The sequence below is a fragment of the Sinocyclocheilus rhinocerous genome, unplaced genomic scaffold (assembly GCF_001515625.1).
Source record: "Sinocyclocheilus rhinocerous isolate Xijiao unplaced genomic scaffold, SAMN03320098_v1.1 scaffold671, whole genome shotgun sequence".
In the NCBI taxonomy this organism is placed as follows: domain Eukaryota; kingdom Metazoa; phylum Chordata; class Actinopteri; order Cypriniformes; family Cyprinidae; genus Sinocyclocheilus; species Sinocyclocheilus rhinocerous.
This window is the reverse complement of record NW_015625021.1, coordinates 811,211-834,070: the sequence shown is the minus strand read 5'-3', so window position 1 is coordinate 834,070 and position 22,860 is coordinate 811,211. Positions and strand designations below refer to the sequence as shown.

General features: G+C 33.1%; 1 protein-coding gene across 5 annotated transcripts in view; it reads left to right on the top strand.

The window, feature by feature from the left end:
* Positions 1–22,860, top strand: part of LOC107747421 (filamin B a) — a 103,172-nt gene that overhangs the window by 53,185 nt on the left and 27,127 nt on the right. For all 5 annotated transcript variants that reach the window (XM_016561919.1, XM_016561928.1, XM_016561909.1 and 2 more), the window contains exons 9-27: positions 3,502–3,639; positions 4,136–4,262; positions 8,443–8,579; positions 8,701–8,894; positions 10,187–10,300; positions 10,394–10,537; positions 11,911–12,034; positions 12,118–12,278; positions 13,214–13,304; positions 13,420–13,589; positions 13,713–13,830; positions 14,739–15,001; positions 15,076–15,673; positions 17,186–17,359; positions 18,168–18,330; positions 19,947–20,107; positions 21,231–21,398; positions 22,196–22,319; positions 22,412–22,565. In XM_016561919.1, the coding sequence (XP_016417405.1) occupies positions 3,502–3,639; positions 4,136–4,262; positions 8,443–8,579; positions 8,701–8,894; positions 10,187–10,300; positions 10,394–10,537; positions 11,911–12,034; positions 12,118–12,278; positions 13,214–13,304; positions 13,420–13,589; positions 13,713–13,830; positions 14,739–15,001; positions 15,076–15,673; positions 17,186–17,359; positions 18,168–18,330; positions 19,947–20,107; positions 21,231–21,398; positions 22,196–22,319; positions 22,412–22,565 (3,323 nt within the window). The remainder of the gene's footprint in view (positions 1–3,501; positions 3,640–4,135; positions 4,263–8,442; positions 8,580–8,700; positions 8,895–10,186; positions 10,301–10,393; positions 10,538–11,910; positions 12,035–12,117; positions 12,279–13,213; positions 13,305–13,419; positions 13,590–13,712; positions 13,831–14,738; positions 15,002–15,075; positions 15,674–17,185; positions 17,360–18,167; positions 18,331–19,946; positions 20,108–21,230; positions 21,399–22,195; positions 22,320–22,411; positions 22,566–22,860) is intronic.

Below are 22,860 nucleotides of genomic sequence, written 5' to 3'. Positions count from 1 at the left end.
GAGATACAACTATTTGAATATCTGGAATCTGAGGGTGCAAAAAAATCTAAATATTGAGAAAATCGCCTTTAAAGTTGTCCAAATTAAGTTCTTAGCAATGCATATTACTAAGAAAAAATTAAGTTTTGATATATTTACGGTATGACATTTACAAAATATCTTAATGGAACATGATCTTTACTTAATATCCTAATGATTTTTGGCATAAAAGAAAAATCTATCATTTTGACCCATGCAATGTATTTTTGGCTATTGCTACAAATATACCTGTGCTACTTATGACTAGTTTTGTGCTCCAGGGTCACAAATATATAAACATTTTATTCTGTCTTTTATAGTATATATACAATATTGTATACTCATACTTTTTATTTATTTTTGAGCCAGAGGAAAACAGCTTATGCTTAATGCATGTATTTCAGAACATTTCACAAGCATTTATCCAAAAACATCCATTATGTGCTTAAAAAAAAAAAACACTCGAAACTGTGCAAAGTTGGAATTGGGCTCTTGATATTTCCTAATTCTAAAAACTCTGCTATGAATAGAAATGGCAAAGGCTGGAAATAGAATTAAGTTATTAAAGTAGATGCATATCCTCTGCAGCATTTTTATGAAACCAAACGGTTCCTCCAAAGGTCTGTTCCCCTCTCGGTGTATTTTTAGAGTTCAGGGTTGATGATCATGCAGTGCAGTAAGTGTATATTAGTGAGTCAGATGGGACGCTCGTGAATGAAGCTCTGTGTCTCGGTGGCACTCGGCTGTCCCGCTCCACCCTGACGGGCCCCGGCTCCCACATCTGAACCTAATGAGAGAGAGCAGACCTCATCCAGTCTCTGTCAGAGATGCTGTTACACTGAATGTGGGGTTTGGCTCGCTCTCTGTGGACTCTGTTCTGGTGCTCTGGAAACATTACAGGACTCCATACTGTATAATGGTAGGGTAATAATTGTACGTGTGCTCTTACGCCGAGGGATTTTTCATTTCATTTGCAGGCTGTGCAGACGTTTGAGGTGGGGGTTTTGAAGGGTTTTGGATGGTTGAAGCTCATTATACCGTGATGTATTTTACATTTGTGATTCTGATTGGCTGACAGATATTGATTTTCTTTAACTGCATTCTTCAATTGTCTATGCAAATAAATAAGTATAAATATTTTATTTGTCTATAAGTTTAATGTATAATAAAGTAAGGTATACATTTCTAAAATTAAAATGTATTTATTTGCATATATAAAAAACAAGTATATACAATTATAAAAAAGTGTTGGGAAGTAACTAGTTACATGTAACTAAATTACGTAATTTCATTACAAAATAAATTTAATTGTAATCAGTTACAGTTACTGAGAAAAATGTTTAATTAAATTACAGTTACTTATGAAAATGTTAATGATTACAAAGGGGGTTACATCTGTTTACATCCTATTTGGGTTTATGTAGCCTATATACTTTTTTTTTTAAGATTAATTGTTTTTTTTCCAAGCCATTGTTGGATGCCAGTGTTTCCGTGTCATAGCTATGCAAAGATTTGATTTCAAAAACAGTATCATAGCTATTATAATATTTCTTGTTATGGTTTTAAATCTGTATTTAACCTCAGAATTATCTCGAAGTAAAAAGAGGTGCTAAAGTCTGATTTTGTAGTGGCTGTGCTTTAAAATGTAATTATTATAATCTTATTACAAGGGATAAAAGATTTCGAAAGTGATAATAATCAGTGTTGAGTTCTGTAAGGTTAACCCTCCCTGCTTTACATGTTTGAAAATGATTAACAGTTGAAAACATTAGAAATTTAGAAAAGTTACATTACTTTAATAAAGTAATTGAAATAGTTGCACTACTTATTACGTTTTAGATAGGGAAACTTGTAATCTGTAACCTGTTACATTTCCAAAGTAACTTTCCCAACACTGAGTATAAAATACTACATACACTTTAAAGGAGAGAGTGTGTATATACATATTACATGTATTAATTAAATATGCAAATAAATATTTATTATTTTATAGTATATGTGCTATATTATATGCTCCATTTTAAATATAAAAAGGATTTTTTTACAATTATAAAAAGGAACGGTAAAATTGTATTTGCATATTCGCTTAATATGCAAATAAGTATTTTTTATGTTATGTGCTATATACTATCCTAATATGTATTTATGTATTTAAATATATAATGTAATATTTTTATTGCAAATATAAATATTTAAAGGAAAAATAAGATTTGCATATTTAATACTTATAATTTTTCTTTTTTATAGTATATGTACTATTCTGCACTCATATTACATACATTTATATTATAAATATATAACAATATAATATTTTTATTATAAATATAATAGTATAGTTTAGTTATAGTATAGACGACCACCGGGACAAGACCACAGGAACCAGATGAGTCTTCTGCACAATGTGACTTTGCTGCAGCCTGAAATTGAACTGCTGGTTTGGTCTGGCCAGAGGAGAACTGGCCCCCCGACTGAGCCTGGTTTCTCCCAAGGTTTTTTCTCCATTCTGTCACCGATGGAGTTTTGGTTCCTTGCCGCTGTCGCCTCTGGCTTGCTTAGTTGGGGACACTTCATTTCCAGCGATATCGTCGACTTGATTGCAAATGATTGCAAAGATACTATTTAAACTGAACTGAGCTGAATGAAGACATCACTGAATTCAATGATGAACTGTCTTTAACTGGAAAATTAGTGTTTACTATTGTCATTTTGCATTATTGACACACTATTTTCCTAATTAATGCTGTTCAGTTGCTTTGACACAATCTGTATTGTTAAAAGCGCTATATAAATAAAGGTGACTTGACTTGACTATAGTAAAATATTTATTTGCATATTTTATTGATTAATTATGCAAATACATGTTTTATTCTTTCTTTTATGGTCCATGTACTGTATTCTCATATACATTTGCATATATAAAAACGTAATTTGAATTAGAAATATAAAAGTAATTATTTTTTAAATATGCAGATAATTGTATTCTTTGTTTTTTAGTATATGTACAATATTCTATGCTGATTATAAATATCTAAAATATATTTTTTATTATAAATATATACAAATTTATAGTAAAATTACATTTATTTGTATATTTATTTACTTATAAAATATGCAAAAAATATTTTATAATCTCATTTATAGATTTTAAATATTTGTGCACATTTAATAAAACGTTTTATTGGAGTGTCCCACTTTTAATGCACAGTAAGCTCATTTAAGGACTGGTTTAGTAAGATTTTACCAGATTTATTATTATTATTATTATTATTAAAAAAATTTTTTTTTACATTTTTATTATATATGTAAAAATTATTTTTGTTTATTTTTATTGTATTTTTACTTTAACTTGTATTTTGTGTTACTCCGTTTTTCCCCATGAAGATGGGCCTCGGACATTAAAATGTATACTGCTAGTACTTGCACATGAATAATTGTCATTAATTGTCAGTAAATCAGCAGCTTGTGTGTGTTTGTGTGTTTCAGCGTCTGTTCCCGGTGCGTGTCGAGCCAGCGGTCGAGGTCTGCAGCCCAGAGGGGTGAGAGCGCGTCAGGTGGCTGATTTTAAGGTGGACACCCGTAACGCTGGCAGTGGAGATCTGAAGGTCACCGTTAAAGGACCCAGTGAGTGAGCAAATAACACACTGGTTGATTCAACACACAATCATTCCCTCCTGTTACAGACGCTCGCTTGACCAGTTTACAAAACTCTAAAAATGAAACCTATGAAAAATGAAAACTCTAGTAATCTCGAGTAATGAGTTGACATGGCACTTTTTCATGTTGATTGAGTATTTGGAGTGAGCAGGGGCAGTTTCCCAGACTCTGGTGCTGAGATGAATCATCTACACACATCAGTCTCCATCAGCAGGTCAAGCGTCAGCTCCTCTGACTGTGATTAATAACCTGACCGGTTCACAGACGCTTCACTGTGACTTACAGGACACAAGTTTATCTCTGTGGAATCTGAGCAAACCTGCTCCTGCTATTCATCTTCATAATCTTCAAATTCATAGGAAAGAAAATGCATTGGGGGGAAAATGCGTTTTATCCCTGCCGTTCTTATCTAATGGTTTGTGATTGAATAGTTGAAGTTTCTCATGTTTTTCCTGTCTTGCAGAAGGTCTAGATGAGCCTGTGAAACAGAAGGATGCTTCAGACGGTGTTTACTCGTATGAATATTATCCACACACACCTGGCAAATACACCGTCAGCATCACCTGGGCCGGACAGCACATTCCCAAGAGGTACCAGTCACAGCTTTACAACTCATGCAGCTTTTACCTTCAAAGCCAGAGCCACTTCACATATCACTCCATTGTGCTCTGATCGAATTCTGTTGTTTTAGTGCTACCAATCATAACTTACCGGTTGAAACATTATTTATTTGTTTATTTATTTATTTTGTTTTAGGTAAATCTGCATAGATTGTGGGTCCTACACATTGTCATAGTATAATATAAATCATATTTTAAATAATTTAATTTTTATTTGATTTTTTTTTAATTAAATCTGAATAGATTAAAGTGGAAACTAGACATTGCCACAGTATAAATTAATATTATAAATATTTTAAATATATTAAAACAGATTTTACTCTAATTGAATTTTGTTGATTAAATCGGTATAAATTAAAGTGGGTACTGCACTTTGTCACAGTATAAATAATATTATACATTTTAAACATTTAAACTACTTTTAAATGAAAGTAAAATTTTATTTTAATTGTTTATAAAATCTGTATAAAGTGGGTACTACACATTGCCACAGTATAAATAATATTATACATATTTTAAATAATATTTTTAGTTCATTTTATTCGAATTTTGTTTATTAAATCTTCATAAATTAAAGTGGGTGCTACACATTACCACAGTATAAATTAATAGGTATAACTTTAGTATAGGGACCAGTTGTCACTATTAACTAGTTGCTTATTAGCATGCATATTATTAACATAAATATTTTTTAATGAAATTAAAATAAATTTTTATTGTAATTTTTTTTATTAAATCTGCATATCTTAAGTGGATGCTACGGATTGCACAAAATAAATGTTTAAACAATTTGCAATGTATAAAGTGAAGTAAAGGATTTTTTAGAATTATTATTCTCAATACGTTCTCATTATGGTAATTTTTATTTTTATTGGATTTTGTTTTACATTTAATCTGCAGTGGGTACTACACATTGCCATGATTTAAATAACATTTAATAGAACTATATAATTCTTATTACTCTCAAAAGGTTCTCATTATTGTAATTTCTAACTTAAAACAATTTTTTTAGTTATAAAGCTGCATAGGCTGGATTGACAATTAAAAAATATTAACAATTTGCATCACATTAATTCTAAAGAAAATGTGTTTCATTTTTACGGAAATACCACATTTTCTTCACAGTTAAATGCATAAAAAGGCTGTAAAATAGGCTTAGTTTATATAATATAATATATATTTTTTCCTTTTGATTTTGGAGTGATTTGTGCAGTGGTAGAGTTTGTTGTAGTGCTGCCAGTGCTGTTGTACAGGTGGAAACAGATCGGCTCCAGATGTTCGGAGTGTCTCGTTGCATCAGTGTTATTCAGATCTGCCAACCGGATGAATCTGATCATGATTGTTTGGCTATAAAGGCATAAGCGTATTTAAACACACGAGGCTTGGGGTAAATGTGTGTGTTTGGTCTAAATCAGAACAGACTGTGTTATAGATGATCTGTGTGTGTGCTGGGATTCAAATCAAGACCGGATTTATTGTGTTCAAATTGTGTCATCAAGGATCATCAGGGAATTTGTCTGATTGCAAACGGCTCGTTTGTACATGTGAAAGGGTTTAATGTGGAGTATGATGTAAGACTGTATGACAGAGTTTATATACTACATGATCGTCCATTTGTAAAATAGTTAATTTACTGGATTATGGACAAAATGATATTTAAAGTAAGTACAGAACGTGCTGTTATTTTTAACTATTAAAATATTTTTTATTAATTTGAATAAAGCTGAAAGCTAAAATAAGTATATAAATGTATATGTAAAATTAGTAAATAATAGATGGAAAACCAACTTAAAACAAGAAATAAAAATAAATTAAAGCTAAATATAAATATTTAAAGATGTGCATTGAATTTATTTAATACACGAGTTTCACAATTTGAGTTGAATTACTGAAATAAATGAACTTTTCCATGACATTCTAATTTATTGAGATGCACCTGTATAAATATAAGTAAAGTATTAATAGTATAAATATACTTTTAAAGAGTATTAATGAAAAACTTAAACTGAAATAAAATAAGTTTAGGTTGAGTAACAAAATTACTAAAACTGAAATAAATATAAATTAGAAATATTAAACAGAAATTTAAAAACGAATACAATAAAATGTGTAAGTATTAGATGAAAAACTATTACTAAAATGAATAAATAGAATTACATAGAATAGAATTAAATAAAATTTATATTTATATTAAATTTAAATAAATAAATTGAAGTTTAATAAACTAATAAAATATGTATGTATTAGATGAAAAATGTATTAGATGAAAAAGTTAGTGCTAAAATTACTAAAACTGTAATATATTTAAAGCTAAATAGAATAGAAACACATAAAAACTAATAAAATAAAGTATTAGATGAAAAACTTAAACTTAAAATTAAAAGAAGAATTTGCAGTACTAAAAATACTAAAACTTTAATGAATATAAATTAAATGTGAATAGAAATATTTATTTAATAAAACTAATACAATAAAAATTATATAAGTATTAGATGAAAAATAAGTTTAAGTTAAGATTGGAGTACTAAAATTGAAAAACTGAAAAGTATAAATGAAAGATAAATAGAAATGTTAAAAGAAAAAAATTTTAACCAAAAAAAAATATATATAAGTATTAGATGAAAAAGCTTGAGTCGGAGTACCAAAATTACTAAAACTGTAATAAATATAAATAAAAGCTAAATCAAAATAGTAATACATACTATAATAGTATAGTATATAAAACTGAAATAACACTGGTGCATAATATATAAAACATACCTGGTTTGAATTTCCAGTAAAAACAAATCTATGCTGATCTATCACAGCATGAATGATTTTATGATTGTAATTGTAGATGAGGTTTTGCTCTTGATATGTAGGTGGTGTGCACTGCCAAGCAGACTCATTAGTGTGCGACTGGAGCTCTGGAAACCACCGGGACACGGCCGGTCACACTGTATAGAGTAAACATCTTACTTAACAGACTGAGGAACGCAAATGACGGCTGCTGACAGATGCGCTTCTGCAGAAACATGCTGCTTTGTGTTAGAAAGCAGCTGCTGCAGCACCAGAAATGCCTTTTTTAGGTGTTTTTTGCATTTGGTGGAGGTTTTATAAGATGCCGTGGTGTGTGGCCTTTCTGGTGATCACATGCATGGCGGATCGGCCAATCAGGTTGCTGCACTGCTGGAGCCCAAATGGCTGAGTGAAGGAGACTGCATTGAAGACAATCGGCCTGCTGTTCACCTGGACGTCAGCCGCCTCACACACACACACACACGGAGGGAAGCGGAGCCGTGACCCCTGTTAAAGTGAAATATTCTCCCCGCTGTGTTTCTTCTGTTATCACAAACTCTCTCTGATGGGAGGTTTCCGCTGACGTAGAGTCCGAGTGTTGGAAATGGAACATTCTCACTAACTAGAGACATCGGTGCTGTTTGTGCTGCTGAAGCTGTCAGGTTAACACGCGTTTGTTTAAATAAGGTGTTTAGCTGTGTGCTTATTTGACACACAATGGCAGTTTGACATTTAAGCTGTGCTGACCTTCATAGTAATTTATCTGGTCTTATTTCACCTCAAATTAAGAAGAGTAAATTAAACACATACTTTGCATAAAATTTTTCTGTAATTTCACATTATTTTCATGACAATTAAGCACATTTTACCCCAAAATTATCATTATTATAATAATGCATTGATTTTTTTTTTTTTATCATTTATTATTTTTAACAGTGATTTCTCACTCTGTTTATATTATTTAAATTCAATATATATATATTTTTTTTTTATCTGTATAGATTAAAGTGGGTACTACACATTGCCACAATTTAAATAATTCATTAATTGAATTTTTTTAATTTTATTTGTACATATATAATTTTTTAATATTTTTATTTTGTATTTTTTAAATCTGCATAGATTGCACTGCAACAATTTAAATAATAAAAAATGATGAAAAGTTCTTTTATTTTAAATCCATAGTTTCCTATTTTTATTCCTTAATTTTTTAGTAAATAATATCACTTTTTCTTCACAAATAATGGTCCTCAAATTGGCTTATTTTTGTTATACAAAATATGATTTATTTGGATTTTGGAGTGAAATATTATCTGGACATGAACTTGTACTGTACATATATCTCGAATAACGTTCGTTTTCTTGTGTTCAGTGCATTCGAGGTTCAGGTGGGCCCTGAGGCCGGGCCGCAGAAGATCCGAGCGTGGGGTCCGGGTCTGGAGGGAGGCGTTGTGGGAAAATCTGCAGACTTTGTGGCTGAATCCATCGGGACTGATGTTGGAGTTCTCGGTGAGATCACAGAGTCCTCTGATCAGACACGTGGCACATTTTATCATACAGTAGTCACATTTAGATCAGGATCCACAACATGTTTTCTCAGCCTGTTATGTAAATTCTTTCCCTGCTGTAGGCTTCGCCATCGAGGGTCCGTCTCAGGCCCGGATCGAGTGTGAGGATCAGAACGACGGCTCGTGTAACGTGAGGTACTGGCCCACCGAATCGGGCGAATACGCCGTCCATGTCATGTGTGATGATGAAGACATCGAAGACAGTCCCTTCATGGCCTACATCGTCCCTGATAACAAAGCCAACAATCCTAACCAGGTACATGAGGCAGTGGAAAATATACACCATATAGAAGAAATGACATTAGTTTCATGACATTTCTCCCCAAAATTCTTATTATTGTAATGTGTCCTAGGATATTTTTTGTGATGGTTTTTGTAATTATTTTTAGTGAGTCGCGTTATTGTAATTTTTTTTTTAATCAAATTTTAAAAAATTAAATAAACTTTTACCAACTTATAAAAAAACTGAAAAATTGAATTTAAAATATTTCAATAATGATATAACCTGTTGAATATTAAGACTTATTAACAGTTAATTTGATGCAATACATTTTTTTTTTTTTGGGAAAAATTTGTCTTACAATTATCAAAAGGTTCTTATTATTGTAATTAGTTTATGTAAGTGTTTAATTTAAATTTTTAAACTTTATTTTTTATTTTTTATTTTTAAATCTAGATTGCATTGCCACAGTTTAAAATAAATATTTAAGTTGTAGTACCCTCTTAAAAATTGTTTTTTTTTATTAAAATTAAATAAATAATAAAAAATAGAAATAAAAATGTCTATGATAATAACCTGTTGAGAACTATATAATATGTAGTTATATAGACACTTCATATATATATATATGTGTATGTGTGTGTGTGTGTGTGTGTATATATATATATATATATAGGCTATATATATATATATATATATATATATATTGTTCACAATAAATGCAATGCTATTTTTAAACTATTTATATTTCTAAAATAAAATATGTAAATTGTGGCAATGTGTAGTACCAACTTATATAAAAAAAAACCTGTAAAGCTTATAAACTTATAATTAAAAAATTTTATTGAAAAAATTACAATAATGATGTAACCTGTTGAATAAGACTTATTAAAACAATTTATCAATTAATGTGATGCAAATTTTTGAAATATATTTCTTATTATTCTTAAAACATTCTTATTATTGTCATTTGTTAATTTAAATTATTAATTGAAATTTTTTAACTTAATTTTTTTACTTTTTACTTTTAAATCCGTAATTTAGATTCAAATTCAACGCCTTGTTTTTAAATCAATTAATCTATTGCTTTCTTCTGTTTTGTCTCTCATTAGGAGAATTATCCATCATTGCTTAAAGAGTATTTCTGTTACTGCAAAAGCACAAACATCCTATAGCAACAGAACAAAGACAATTAATTTAGAAGTAAATAAATAAAATGCATTAAACAAATACAAATTATTGTATTGTTATTGCAAAAAGGACATTGCATTTGTGCGTTTACTAGGTTATTAGGCACGTTTGTTTTTCACACGTGTGGTTGTTTGCAGATCAGGGCTTATGGACCAGGACTGGAGAAGTCTGGCTGTGTCATAAACAAACCTGCTGAGTTCACCGTCGAGGCCAAAGACGCCGGAAACGGACCGCTGGGAATCATCGCACAGGTTCGGCCGAGCATCAGCTAATAGATGTGAGCGACACAAACCAGTCTGAACTGAACTCACCCATGTAGCATTTGACTTCAGTTGTTTTCCCAGGATGCAGATGGAGTCCCCATCGACGTGAAGGTGAAGAGCAAAGGGGATAACGTGTATTCCTGCTCGTACACGCCGACCTCGGCCGTCAAACACACGCTGGCCGTGACCTGGGGAGGCGTCAGTGTTCCCAACAGCCCCTTCAGGGTAAGACCGACCGAGACAAACTCAAAGGAGTCTTCAGCTGTCAGTACTAACACACTAGAGCGACTAATCACACTAACTACAGCTGATGCTCTTAACACTTCACCAGCCCAATATAAACCGGTCATCATCATAACCACCTCCGTTATGGAGCGCCGCTGCTATACTGTCAGATAATTTCAGCTGTTCGCTTTGAGTTTAATGCGGAATATGAGAGATTGCATTGGTGATATGGCTTTAGGGAATGAAATGGCAAAATGCACATCGTTTTACAAAATGTTTAGTTGATTCGTTTGTAATTGCATTGCATGTTTCTTAAGATTAGTAGGGTGAGCAAAAGCATTGTATTTTTGTTTTTAAAAACTTTTTTCTTTTTTGCTGCATAATCACTTTTTTAATCCGTAACTCGTATCAAATTTAAAGCATTTTTTTTCATATTTTTTTTATCAATTTGTTTTTTTCTGTTTTTTTTTCTAATTGAGAGAATTATCCATCATTGCTTAGAGTATTTCTGTTCATGCAAAAGCACAAAATCCAAATACATTTCAGTATGTTTGTAACATTAAGTGATTTTTAAATGGTTCCAAAGATTTTGCACGGTATGAAATTGTATTAGATTATAATATTATACACTGACTGCTTTGACTGCAAAATGGTGATTTGGGGTGCTTTTTCCAGAAGTTAAAAAAGAAAAAATATTCTCAAACTTGAGCAAATATTTAATATAGAACTAACTTATTTATATTCACTAATAAAGAATGAAGGCCAAAATAAGTTTGACTGAATTAATATTAGTATTTGTTAAATGCACACATGAATTGAAGCATTATTCCATTTATAAAAAAAAGTTCAGAGTAAACATTTGCTCATACGTCACTCTGTATTCATGCTTTTGTGGTCCTTACAGTCCATTTCACAAAACATACTCACTGCGCAGTTTTAAAGAATGCAGCTTGCTTTTACTTGACTGATCATGCAAACACTTCATAATGTCAAACTCTGGAAAAATGCAGCTTTCGAACTGAGCACTAACATGTTTATATTTACAGAAGGGAAAAAAGGGGTCTTTTCATTTACTTTTATGCAATAAGTGTTTGATTTAAAAATGTTGCATTCAATCAGTTCTAATACTAAATGTTTGAATGTTTGTTGTGTGTGATTTATGTGAGTTTGTGTTTATTTGCGTGTTCCTGGTTATCTTTGAAAAATAACTCATTTGTAAACTCTTCAAATAATCTTCAATAATCCTTTCTGCACTCTGAAAATGCATCGGATGTTTTTAGGCTTGCTTTGCATTGTTTTTTATTCTCTCAGAATGTGCAATGAAGTCTGCATTACTTGCTGTCATTAACATTCAGGAGGCTTTATTCCATTAGGTGAATGTCGGAAAGGGAAGCCACCCTCACAAAGTCAAGGTGTTTGGGCCAGGAGTGGAGAGAAGCGGACTGAAGGCTCATGAACCGACGCACTTCACCGTGGACTGCACTGAAGCTGGAGAAGGTAATGCACGTTTACTGCATTCACTAAATTCAGTGCTATTTCATGTGAGTTACACACGGTGTCTTGTGTTGGTGGTTCTTCAGGTGACATCAGTGTCGGAATCAAGTGTGACGCTAATGTTATGAGTGATCAGGAAGAGGATGTTGATTTTGACATCATTCCCAATGCCAATGACACCATCACTGTCAAATACATTCCTCCTGGAGCGGGACGCCTCACGATCAAAGTGCTTTTTACTGATCAAGTGAGTGACTACCATAGGGACATGTAGAAAACATGATCATTTTCCAGTCTTTGGAAATATGGTGTTTTCATTTTAAATGATTATTTCAGGGCATTCCATGTTAAAGTATCATAAATGTATTTATTCTTTTTTAAATTGAATTTGGTTTATATTTATTTAATACTCATTTATTTTTCAAATGTATTAGAAAATCATGTTATAATTTTATTTAAAACTATTTATTTATATTTAATGCAAGATACAATTGGATGGTCAGAAATATTCTGTTATAATTGTATTTTATTTATTTGTTTGTTTTTGTTTATTTTATTTTAAATTTGCCATCCAGGTGGATAAAACAAATTGGATGTCATAAATGTATTTGTTTTTATTTATTATTATTTGAAGATATTTATTTTAATGAATTCAAAATCATGTCATAAATGTATTTATTTATTTTATTTATTTATTTATTTATTTAAAGCCATTATTTTAATTCAAAATCCAAGTGGATTGGAAAATCAGGTCATTAATCTATTTATTTGTTTATTTATTTATTTTAAAGCCACTTATTTTAATTCAAAATCCAAGTGGATTGGAAAATCAGGTCATTAATCTATTTATTTGTTTATTTATTTATTTTAAAGCCACTTATTTTAATTCAAAATCCAGGCCAATTGGATAATTGTATGTCATAGTTTTATTTATTTATTTTTGATTTTAAGCTATTTATTTCTTTTAATTTTAAAGAAAAATCCAAGTCAATTGAAAAATTGTGTTGTAGTTTTTATTTCATTTATTTAGTTTCTGATATTTTATTCATGTTTTAATGCAAGATCCAAAATGATAGCCATGACAATATTATTCATTCATTCATTCATTCATTTTAATCCAAGAAAATATGATTTCTGAATCTTTCCAAGAATGGTGTTTTCATTTTAAATGATCTGTTTCAGGAAATCCCGGTCAGTCCGTTCCGTGTTAAAGTGGATCCCTCACATGACGCCTCCAAAGTGAAAGCAGAGGGACCAGGGCTCGCCCGAGCAGGTGTTTTGTCTGGTTTGATGATAAATGGTTTGACCTTATCAAGAATCTGGGTTTAATTTGATGAATTTTGAGTCTCTCTGTTAATTTTTCCCATGTTGTATCTTTGTACCATCAGGTGTGGAGAGTGGAAAACCAACACACTTCACTGTTTACACCAAAAGAGCTGGCAAAGCTCCGCTGGACGTGCAGTTTTCTGGACCTAATAAAGGACAGCCCGTTCAAGACTTTGAGATCATTGACAACTATGACTATTCCCACACTGTCAAATACACACCGCTCCAGCAGGTAGGGATCTGCAATGGAGAAACACGCATTTAAAAGCAGTTCAAGGATTTCAAATTGGTGAAAGGGACATCTTTCAGTATTTATCTTCTGGCATCATCATTCTGCTTTGCTGTACCAATTCAGGGAGAGATGGTGTTAACAGTGACCTTCGGTGGAGACCCTATTTCTAAAAGCCCCTTCACTGTGGGTGTCACGGCTCCGCTGGACCTTAGCAAGATCCAAGTGGATGGCCTGGAAAATCGTATGTAATTAAAAAAATATATATCATTCATTCTTTCATTCTATGTACATTTTAATTCAAGTTTCAGTGGATGGCTTGGAAAATGTTGTATTTTGTTTGTTTTAATTTTAGACAATCTTATGTTTATTTATTTATTAAGCAATTTATTTATTGAATGGCCTGTTTTGTTTTATTCAGTGCTATGTTATTTAATTATTTATTTAATAAATATTTAAATGTTACTCCAAGGTCCTATTGCGTGGCCTGGAAAGCTGTTTTTATTTTTATTTTATTTTAAGTAATATTTATGTTTAATAATAAATGTCTAAATTTTAATCCAAGTTTCAGTGGATGGCTTGGATAATTGTGTATTTATTTAAATTATTTATTTATTTATTTTCGTTTAGGATAATCCCATGTTATTTATTTATTTATTTATTGGATGGCCTGTTATTTTATGTAGTCCTGTGTTATTTTATTTCTTTATTTAAAATATTTATATGAATATTTTTTTATTTAATAATAAATATTTAAATGTTAATCCCAGGTCTTACTGGATTGCCTGGAAAATGTATTTGTTTGTTTGTTTAAATCCAAAATCAAAGTGTATGGCTTGGAAAACTGACACATACATACATGCATACATACATGCATAAATACATACATTTATACATTTATTTATTTAAAAAAAATGTTAATTTTAGGTAGTTATTTAACAATTTTTGTATAAGTGGTTTTATTTTAATTAATTTTTATTAAATTTTTATTTGTTTTATTCAACAATAGACAGAAGTTAATGTAATTTTATTTTAAAATTTAGTAATTTTAAAGGTTGCTTAAAATTTTGTAGTAATTTTATTTTAATTGTTAACTTTTTTTTAATTTTTTTTGCTTTTAAAAACAAAACCCCATGTAATGCTTTATTCCAGGTGTGCAAGTGGGCGAGGATCAAGAGTTTGCTATTGGTACAAGAGGAGCAGGTGGACAGGGCAAACTTGAAGTCAAGATCACCAGCCCCTCAGGGAAGTCCATGCCCTGCGTGGTTGAGCCTCAACCAGGTAAAGGAGCCAGTCTAGTGAAGTACATCCCCAAAGAGGAGGGCGTTTACGTGGTGGAGGTTGTCTACGATGGCAATCCCGTGCCAGGAAGCCCTTTCCCAGTTGAAGCCATGCTGCCTCCTGATCCCAGCAAGGTATGTTGAAGCAAAACTGATTTGACTTCATTTAGAAGAGAAGAGATCATAACTTAGTGGTTCTGTCTGTGCAGGTCAAAGCGTTCGGTCCAGGACTGAAAGGTGGTCTTGTAGCAAGTCCAGCTGAGTTTAACATTGACACCAAGGGTGCTGGAACCGGTGGACTCGGTCTAACCGTCGAGGGTCCGACCGAAGCCAAAATCGAGTGCTCTGACAACGGCGATGGCACCTGCTCTGTGTCATACCTCCCCACCGAACCCGGAGAGTATCTAGTCAACATTCTCTTCGAGGACGTCCATATTCCTGGCTCGCCCTTCCACGCAGACATCCAATATCCGTTTGATCCCACCAAAGTGGTGGCATCCGGATCCGGGCTGAAACGAGGCAAAGTAGGCGAGATCAGTGTGCTGAACGTTGACTGCGCCAAAGCTGGACCGGGCCAGTTAACGCTGGAGGCCGAGCCTGACTCTGGAGCCAAAGCCAAGACTGAAGTTCTGGACAACAAGGACGGGACCTACACGGTCACCTACGTCCCGCTGACGGCCGGTATGTACACACTGCTGCTGAAGTACGGAGGGAAGACTGTGCCCAACTTCCCCGCCAAAGTGACTGTGGATCCGGCTGTTGATACCAGCAAAGTGAAGGTGTTTGGACCAGGAGTTGCAGGAGAAGGTATTGACATAAACATCAAGATAAAACACCATTTTATGTTCACTTTTAACCACTGGTATTGTTCATTTGGGAGTCACACTTGTGTTGTTCGTGGTCAAAACTGACCGGAGGCCATAATTGTGTGATAATTTTATTTTTGTGAGATGAATATACTATGTTTCATTTCAATAATGTCTAGAGAAAAAATAAAGAAAATCATCTATAATACCAGGGTGAAATGCTAATCGACATAGCCTTAATCACTGCTTAGAATACAATGAAATATTGTGTGCCTTAATTATTCTGTTTAAGGAGCCATATCATCTCATAGAAGGATTTATTTCAAACACTCGACTGACGTTATGAAGTGAGCTTGGTGTAAAAACATGTTATTAAATGTGGAATTTTCACGTGCTCTCAGATGGAGCAGAATTTAGTACACAGAGCCGTAGTTCCCTGAGAAGACACGCAAACAGCTGTCATTATCGCGAACAATTTAGTCGATTTCATAATCCTACGATTATATCATCTGCGATTATGAACGCGATTTTGCATAGCTTTTCAGAGAACTACGACTCTGTGTAGTAAATGCTGCTCCATCTGAAAGCACGTGATGGAGATTTACTGCTAATCACAGAACCGGCTTTACTGACAAAATGTGCATGACAATCGCGATTAATCGCGTTCGATTAATCATGCAGCCCTACTGTATAGTCCTATATATTCAGAGCTGTGCATTCCGTAGTTACTGAGCAGTGTTTTCAGGCATAATTGCTTAACTTTTGTCATCCCTTCGTCGTTGTGCACTTTTTTTCTGCATTGTGGCTGATTTGTAGATTGTACACACAAAAACATCTCTGTATTTTCATATTTTTGCTTATTTCTCATTCATTTCATATAGCGGTCATTTTTGACCACAAACGCCACAAGTGTGACTATTTCTTTGACGGCCATTTAGCTTTTTTGAATTAAGTCCATAATTTTGGGGAGGGGTCACATAACGAGTAGCGACTGCCGTAAAGGTCACGGAGTTTCATACTATTTCAATGAAGTAGCAATTTTTAAAATTTCCAAACTTTTTTTTTTTTTGGTCTAAAATGACCGAACAACACCACCAGAGGGTTAAGGATGAATGCATCTTGTAGGCAATTGACAAGCTTCTGTCTTTTGCTTGATTTTTGCCTTCCATGATTTCTATAACCTTCTTACATTCCTTTTTCTTGTAACCAATGGAAAAGCGTCTGAAAATGTGTTTTTCTGTATGCTTTATCTTCATGATATTGGCTTACTTGATTTCTGGAGACTTTTCATTTTGGTTTCGTAACAAAATCTATTTGAAAAGATGTTGTTTTGCAGGCCCTGCATGTGTTGTCATGCTCTAAATGGTGTAATCCTTCAGTGCAAGATGGCCCTGAAAAACAATTTTGCTGAAAGATGAATTAATTAAAAGGCAATGACATTTTTATAGAGGAGATGCATTGTTTTGTGAAAAAATGTCAGTATTAGTGTATGCTTTTCCTCTCTGCTCTGCAGGAGTTTTCAGGGAGGCCACGACTGACTTCACTGTGGATGCACGAGCTCTGACCAAAGTTGGTGGGAAACACATGAAAGCTCATGTGAAGAACCCGTCAGGTGCTGCTACAGACTGTGTTATTAGTGACAACGGCGACGGGACTTATAACGTGGAATACACACCGTTTGAGAATGGTACGATGCACAACATCCTACTTAAATGCCCTGAAAAATCGTATGTTAGAATTGTATTGATTTATTTATTTATGAGATCTAATTGGATAGCCTGACAGTTTGTTAATTGTTTGTTTTATTTATTTATTTTCTAATCCAATTGGATGGCTTGGACAATCCTATGTTTTTATTTATTTATTTATGAATTATACAAGGTCCAATTGGGTTGCCAGGACAGTTATTGATTGATTTGTTTCATTGATTGGTTGATTTACTGTTTCTTCCCAACAAACACTAGTTTACATTACATTCACGTACTTGGCAGACATTTTAACCAAAGCGACAAGCTGAATGTAATGCAAGCTATATGTTTTATCAGTGCATTCAATCCCTGAGAATTTAACCTTTATAACAGGCCTCTGCCGGTCCTGGAGAGCCACAGTCCTGCAGAGCCTCCAACCCTAATCAAACACACTTGAACAAGCTAAGAAAGGTCTTTAGGGTTACTAGAAAGCAACATGCAGGTGAGTTTTTATCAAGATTGGAGCAAAACTCTGCAGGACTGTGGCTCTCCAGGACCGATGTTGGCCACCGCTGATCTACTGTTTGAGATACGGGAGCGCTACAGGTTTCATCTTGCACTTGTGTATTTTGAAGAACAGCAATAAAGCTTGCCAGAAAATATTGCTAATTTAGCTAGATTTATGAGGTGACAGGCTCGTTCTCAGCGGCAGCACGACAATGTCTGATTAAGGCAAGATGCTACAGGAGAAACCATTGCTTTTCTTTCTTACAAGCTGAGTGTGATTCTTCTGTCTGCTCGCCGCAGGAGTCCACAGTGTGGAGGTTCTGTACGATGAGACTCCGGTTCAAAAGAGTCCGTTCCAGGTCGGGGTGGGTGAGGGCTGTGACCCCTCACGTGTGCAGGCCAAGGGCCCGGGTCTGGAAGAAGCACTGACCGACAAACCCAACAAGTTCTCCATCGTCACCAGGTGAAAGAGCTTCACAAATCATACTGTACATTTGTCATTTCATTTAACTGTTAGATTTACCTGCACTATACCGCTCAAAAGTTTGGGTCAGTAATTTGTTTTTTTTTAAAGAAATTATTACTTTTATTCTTCAAGGATGGAATAAATTGATCAAAAGTGACAGTAAAGTAATTAATAGTGTTACAAATAATGTTTTATTTCTGTTCATCAAAGCACAACTGTTTTCAACATTGATGATCAGAAATAATAATTAGATATGGATAATTAGAATAATTCGTAATAAGAATGATTTCTGAAGGATCATGTGACACTGAAGACTGGAGTAATGATGCTGAAAATTCAGCTTTGATCATATTAATAAATTACTCTTTAAAACATTCACATAGAAAACAGCATTTGAACAACATTTGAAATCAGTGTTGTTATTAGTTTTTTTTTATTATTATTGATTTTCCATAAACTGCAAATCACAATAGACAAAGACATCAACAACATTCATTCATTTGGAGCTTAAGAAAAGAAAGAACAAAAACAAGTAGAGAGAAAGAAAAAAAAACCAGCTCAAATATCCAAATTTCAACATATTGGTAGAAGTTCTCATCGCACAGATGTTTTCATCCATGAAATCCAAACAGCATAATATTGGCAATCCCAGGGTCCAAATAATTTACTAATGGTTCCCGTACTTTGTAGAAAAGGTCCGTCTTTGAATCAATTATACAAGTAAGGTATTCCAGTGCTAATAACTCCATTAACACTTTTTGCCAGTGTTATTATAGTTAACTAGCTAACTAAAACATTTTCATGGCCTGAAATAAAATAAGATAAATAAACAACCTTATTTTACCTTATTTTATAAACTTATTTTAGAACACTAAATGAAAATGAGAAAAAATAAAATAAAATTAATAAAAACTACACAAACATATTTAATAGTGCTGTCAAACGATTAATCGTGATTAATCGCATCCAAAATAAGTTTTTGTTTACATAATATATGTATGTGTGCTGTGTGTATTTATGTATATATAAATACACACACATGCATGTATATATTTCAGAAAAATATGTTGTTTAATATGTTGTATATATTAAATATATTTATTTATAATATAAATTATATGAATATAAATATAGACATGTAAATATTTTCAAAATATATACTGTATGTATGTGTATTTATATATACATAATAAATATACATAGTACACACACACATATTATGCAAACAAAAACTTTTTTGTATGCGATTAATCATTTGACAGCACTAATATTTAACAAAAACACAAACACAATTACTACATTTACATATTACTAAAACTTTAAAGTTAAAATTAAAGCAAAAAATGTAAAAATAAAAACTAATTCAAAATAATAAAAACTATAATGCTAAAATAACACTAATATTTTAATATTTTAATTTGAATGTTTTATTTGTTTACTGTTTTTGATTGAAATAAATGAGCATGAGGCTTCTTTCAAAAACATTAAAAAATCTTATCAACCCCAAACTTTTGAACATTAGTGGAGACCTTGTTCTGTACTCTATCAAGAACATAAATATACTAAAATGACCACTTGAGACTGTCTAACCAGCCATCTTTTGATCCGTACAGAGGAGCTGGTATCGGTGGATTGGGAATAACCGTGGAAGGTCCGTCTGAGTCGAAGATGTCCTGCAAAGATAACAAAGACGGCAGCTGTAATGTGGAGTACACCCCGTATGTGCCTGGTCTGTATGACGTCAACATCACGTATGGAGGACAGCACATTCCCGGTACGTGAAACAGATTTATTTTATATCCCCAATGCACCACTTAAAGCACAGAAGCAGCCTGAAGAAAGCATTACTGGAGCTTTGAGAGTTGCAACCTGACATGTTTTTAACCAGAGTCCCAGTTTTCCCCTGCAAAACCTCTTGAATTGTGCCGAAAATTTGTTTTCATTAGCGTTACACCCGGGATACAAGATCTCGCGGATCTGAGGAGAGCAGCTACCGCATTCTCACTGCTGGACATTACGAGCTCGCATTTCATTGAAAACATTCACCGCCAAGACCACAGAGTGCGATTCTCCCACACGAACGCCGCTTCCAGATCGTTTAAATCAAGCCTATAGAAGCTGCTAGAGCAATATTTCAGAGAGTCGTTGAGTTATCAGACTACAGGCTTGTGGAAACCAAATCCAAACTCACTCAGAATACTTAAGAAACTGCATAGCAATGAATAAAACATGCTAGCAGCATTGTTGACAGCCTGTTTCTACAACCGAGAGTATATGTGACCCTGGACCACAAAACCAGTCATAAGGGTCCATTTTTTGAAATTGAGATTTTTACATCATCTGAAAGCTGAATACATAAGCTTCCCATTGATGTATGGTTTGTTAGGATAAGACAATATTTGGCTGAGATACAACTATTTGAAAATCTGGAATCTGAGGGTGCAAAAAAATAAAAATATTGAGAAAATCGCCTTTAAAGTTGTCCAAATGAAGTTTTTAGCCATGCATATTACTAATCAAAAATTAAGTTTTTATATATATACAGTAGGAAATTTACAAAATATTTTCTTGGAACATGATCTTTACTTAATATCCTAATGATTTTTGGCATAAAAGAAAAATCAATAATTTTCACCCATACAATGTATTTTTGGCAATTGCTACAAATATACCCCAGCGACTTAAGACTGCTTTTGTGCTCCAGGGTCACATATACAAATCTTATTTGAGTTGTCATTATTGGCTTGTTTTTACTTGTCATTGACTTCCTTTGTCTTGGGTGTTAATCTTATTTATCTGCCGTTTCTTATAATGGCTCTGTTTGAATTGCATTAGCATGCATGGAGGCACTAGTCAGTTTCTGAATGTAAAGGTCTTTATCTCTGTTTGTGTTATAGGAAGCCCATTTAAAGTGCCGGTGAAGGATGTTGTTGACTGCAGTAAGGTGAAGATCTCTGGGCCTGGTGTCAGTTCTGGAGTGAGAGCTAAAATCCCACAATCCTTCACTGTGGACTGCAGTAAAGCTGGTGTCGCTCCTCTCTCTGTGGCTGTGACTGGACCTAAAGGTAAAAATGCATTTACATAAGGCTCGTGCATTACACTGATTTTATTTTTTCCCCCTTTTGTTGGGCTTATTTATTTAGGGGCTTTAGTGTTTTTTTTTTTTTTTTTACTGAAATAAATATTTGCATAATGCATAGTGTGTATATATATATAAACATTTATTTTAGGTTTTTTGTTCTGAATGAAATATTCACATACTGCAGAGTATGTATGTAGACATTTTATTTATTTATTTTAATTCATGGGGATTTGTTTTTTGTTCTGAATTATATACTAGCATGCTTTTTAAATATTAGCATACGTAAACACTTATGAATTAATATTCATTAATTTCTTTATATTCATTCTTTTTTTGCGTCAGTAAATAATAGCATACTGCACGGTATATAGTTAAATTCTGTATGTATGCATTCATTTATCATTCATTTATATTCATTTATTTAATTAATTTTTTTGCCTTTTTCTGAATTAAATAATAGCCTGCTGCACAGTATATACTTAAGCATTTATTTATTTATATTAATTAATTTATATTCATTTTTTGCCTTTGTTCTGAATTAAATGCTAGCATACTGCACTGTATATACTTAAACGTGTGATTTATTTAATTAATTTTTTATATATATATTTTTTTTTTAAACTTATGCAACAAATTGTTTCTAACAGACGTGTGCTGCTTTATCGTTCTCACTATGTTGCATGTTTAATTTACTAAGATTGGTAGCAGTTATCATTATGTAAATAATTTCGTTATTTTGCTTTTGGCAGATCAATCATATAATTGGCTTGTTGATTGCAGGTATAGCTGAACCAGTTGAAGTCACAGATAACGGTGACGGCACACACACAGTGGCCTACACGCCGTCTGTCGAGGGCTCATACTCGGTCGCAGTCAAATACGCAGACGAGGAAGTTCCACGCAGGTAACCTGTGTCAGATTCACTCGCTCAGTTCACAGCCGCTATGAGTGCTACTGTTCTCTAAATCAGACCAATCCCTCAAACATCTCTTCCAGTCCGTTCAAGCTGCGCGTTCAGCCCACTCATGATGCCAGTAAGGTGCGTGCCAGCGGCCCCGGGCTCACCACCGGCCTCTCGGCCAGCTTCCCGGTGGAGTTCACCATCGACGCCAAAGACGCCGGCGAGGGCCAGCTGTCTGTGCAGATCACCGTGAGTCCTGACGTCTCCAGTCTCAGCTTCCTCTTGTGTTTTGAACAAACGGATTAGCGTTTTAATACGTCTGATTATTATTAATGTGTTTTTCTGAGGTTGATTTGAATGTTTTCAGTTGGCCAACAGACTCTAAAATCACATTTGGATTTAGTTTTTGAATTGCAGTGGAAAAGATTAATGAGGATCCGGGAGTATCACATAGTAGCAAAGTATCTTTTTATATAGTATAGTATATTTTATCTTAAGTTACTGCTCCAGTAACTTATTTCAAAAACATAAAAAAAAAAAAAAA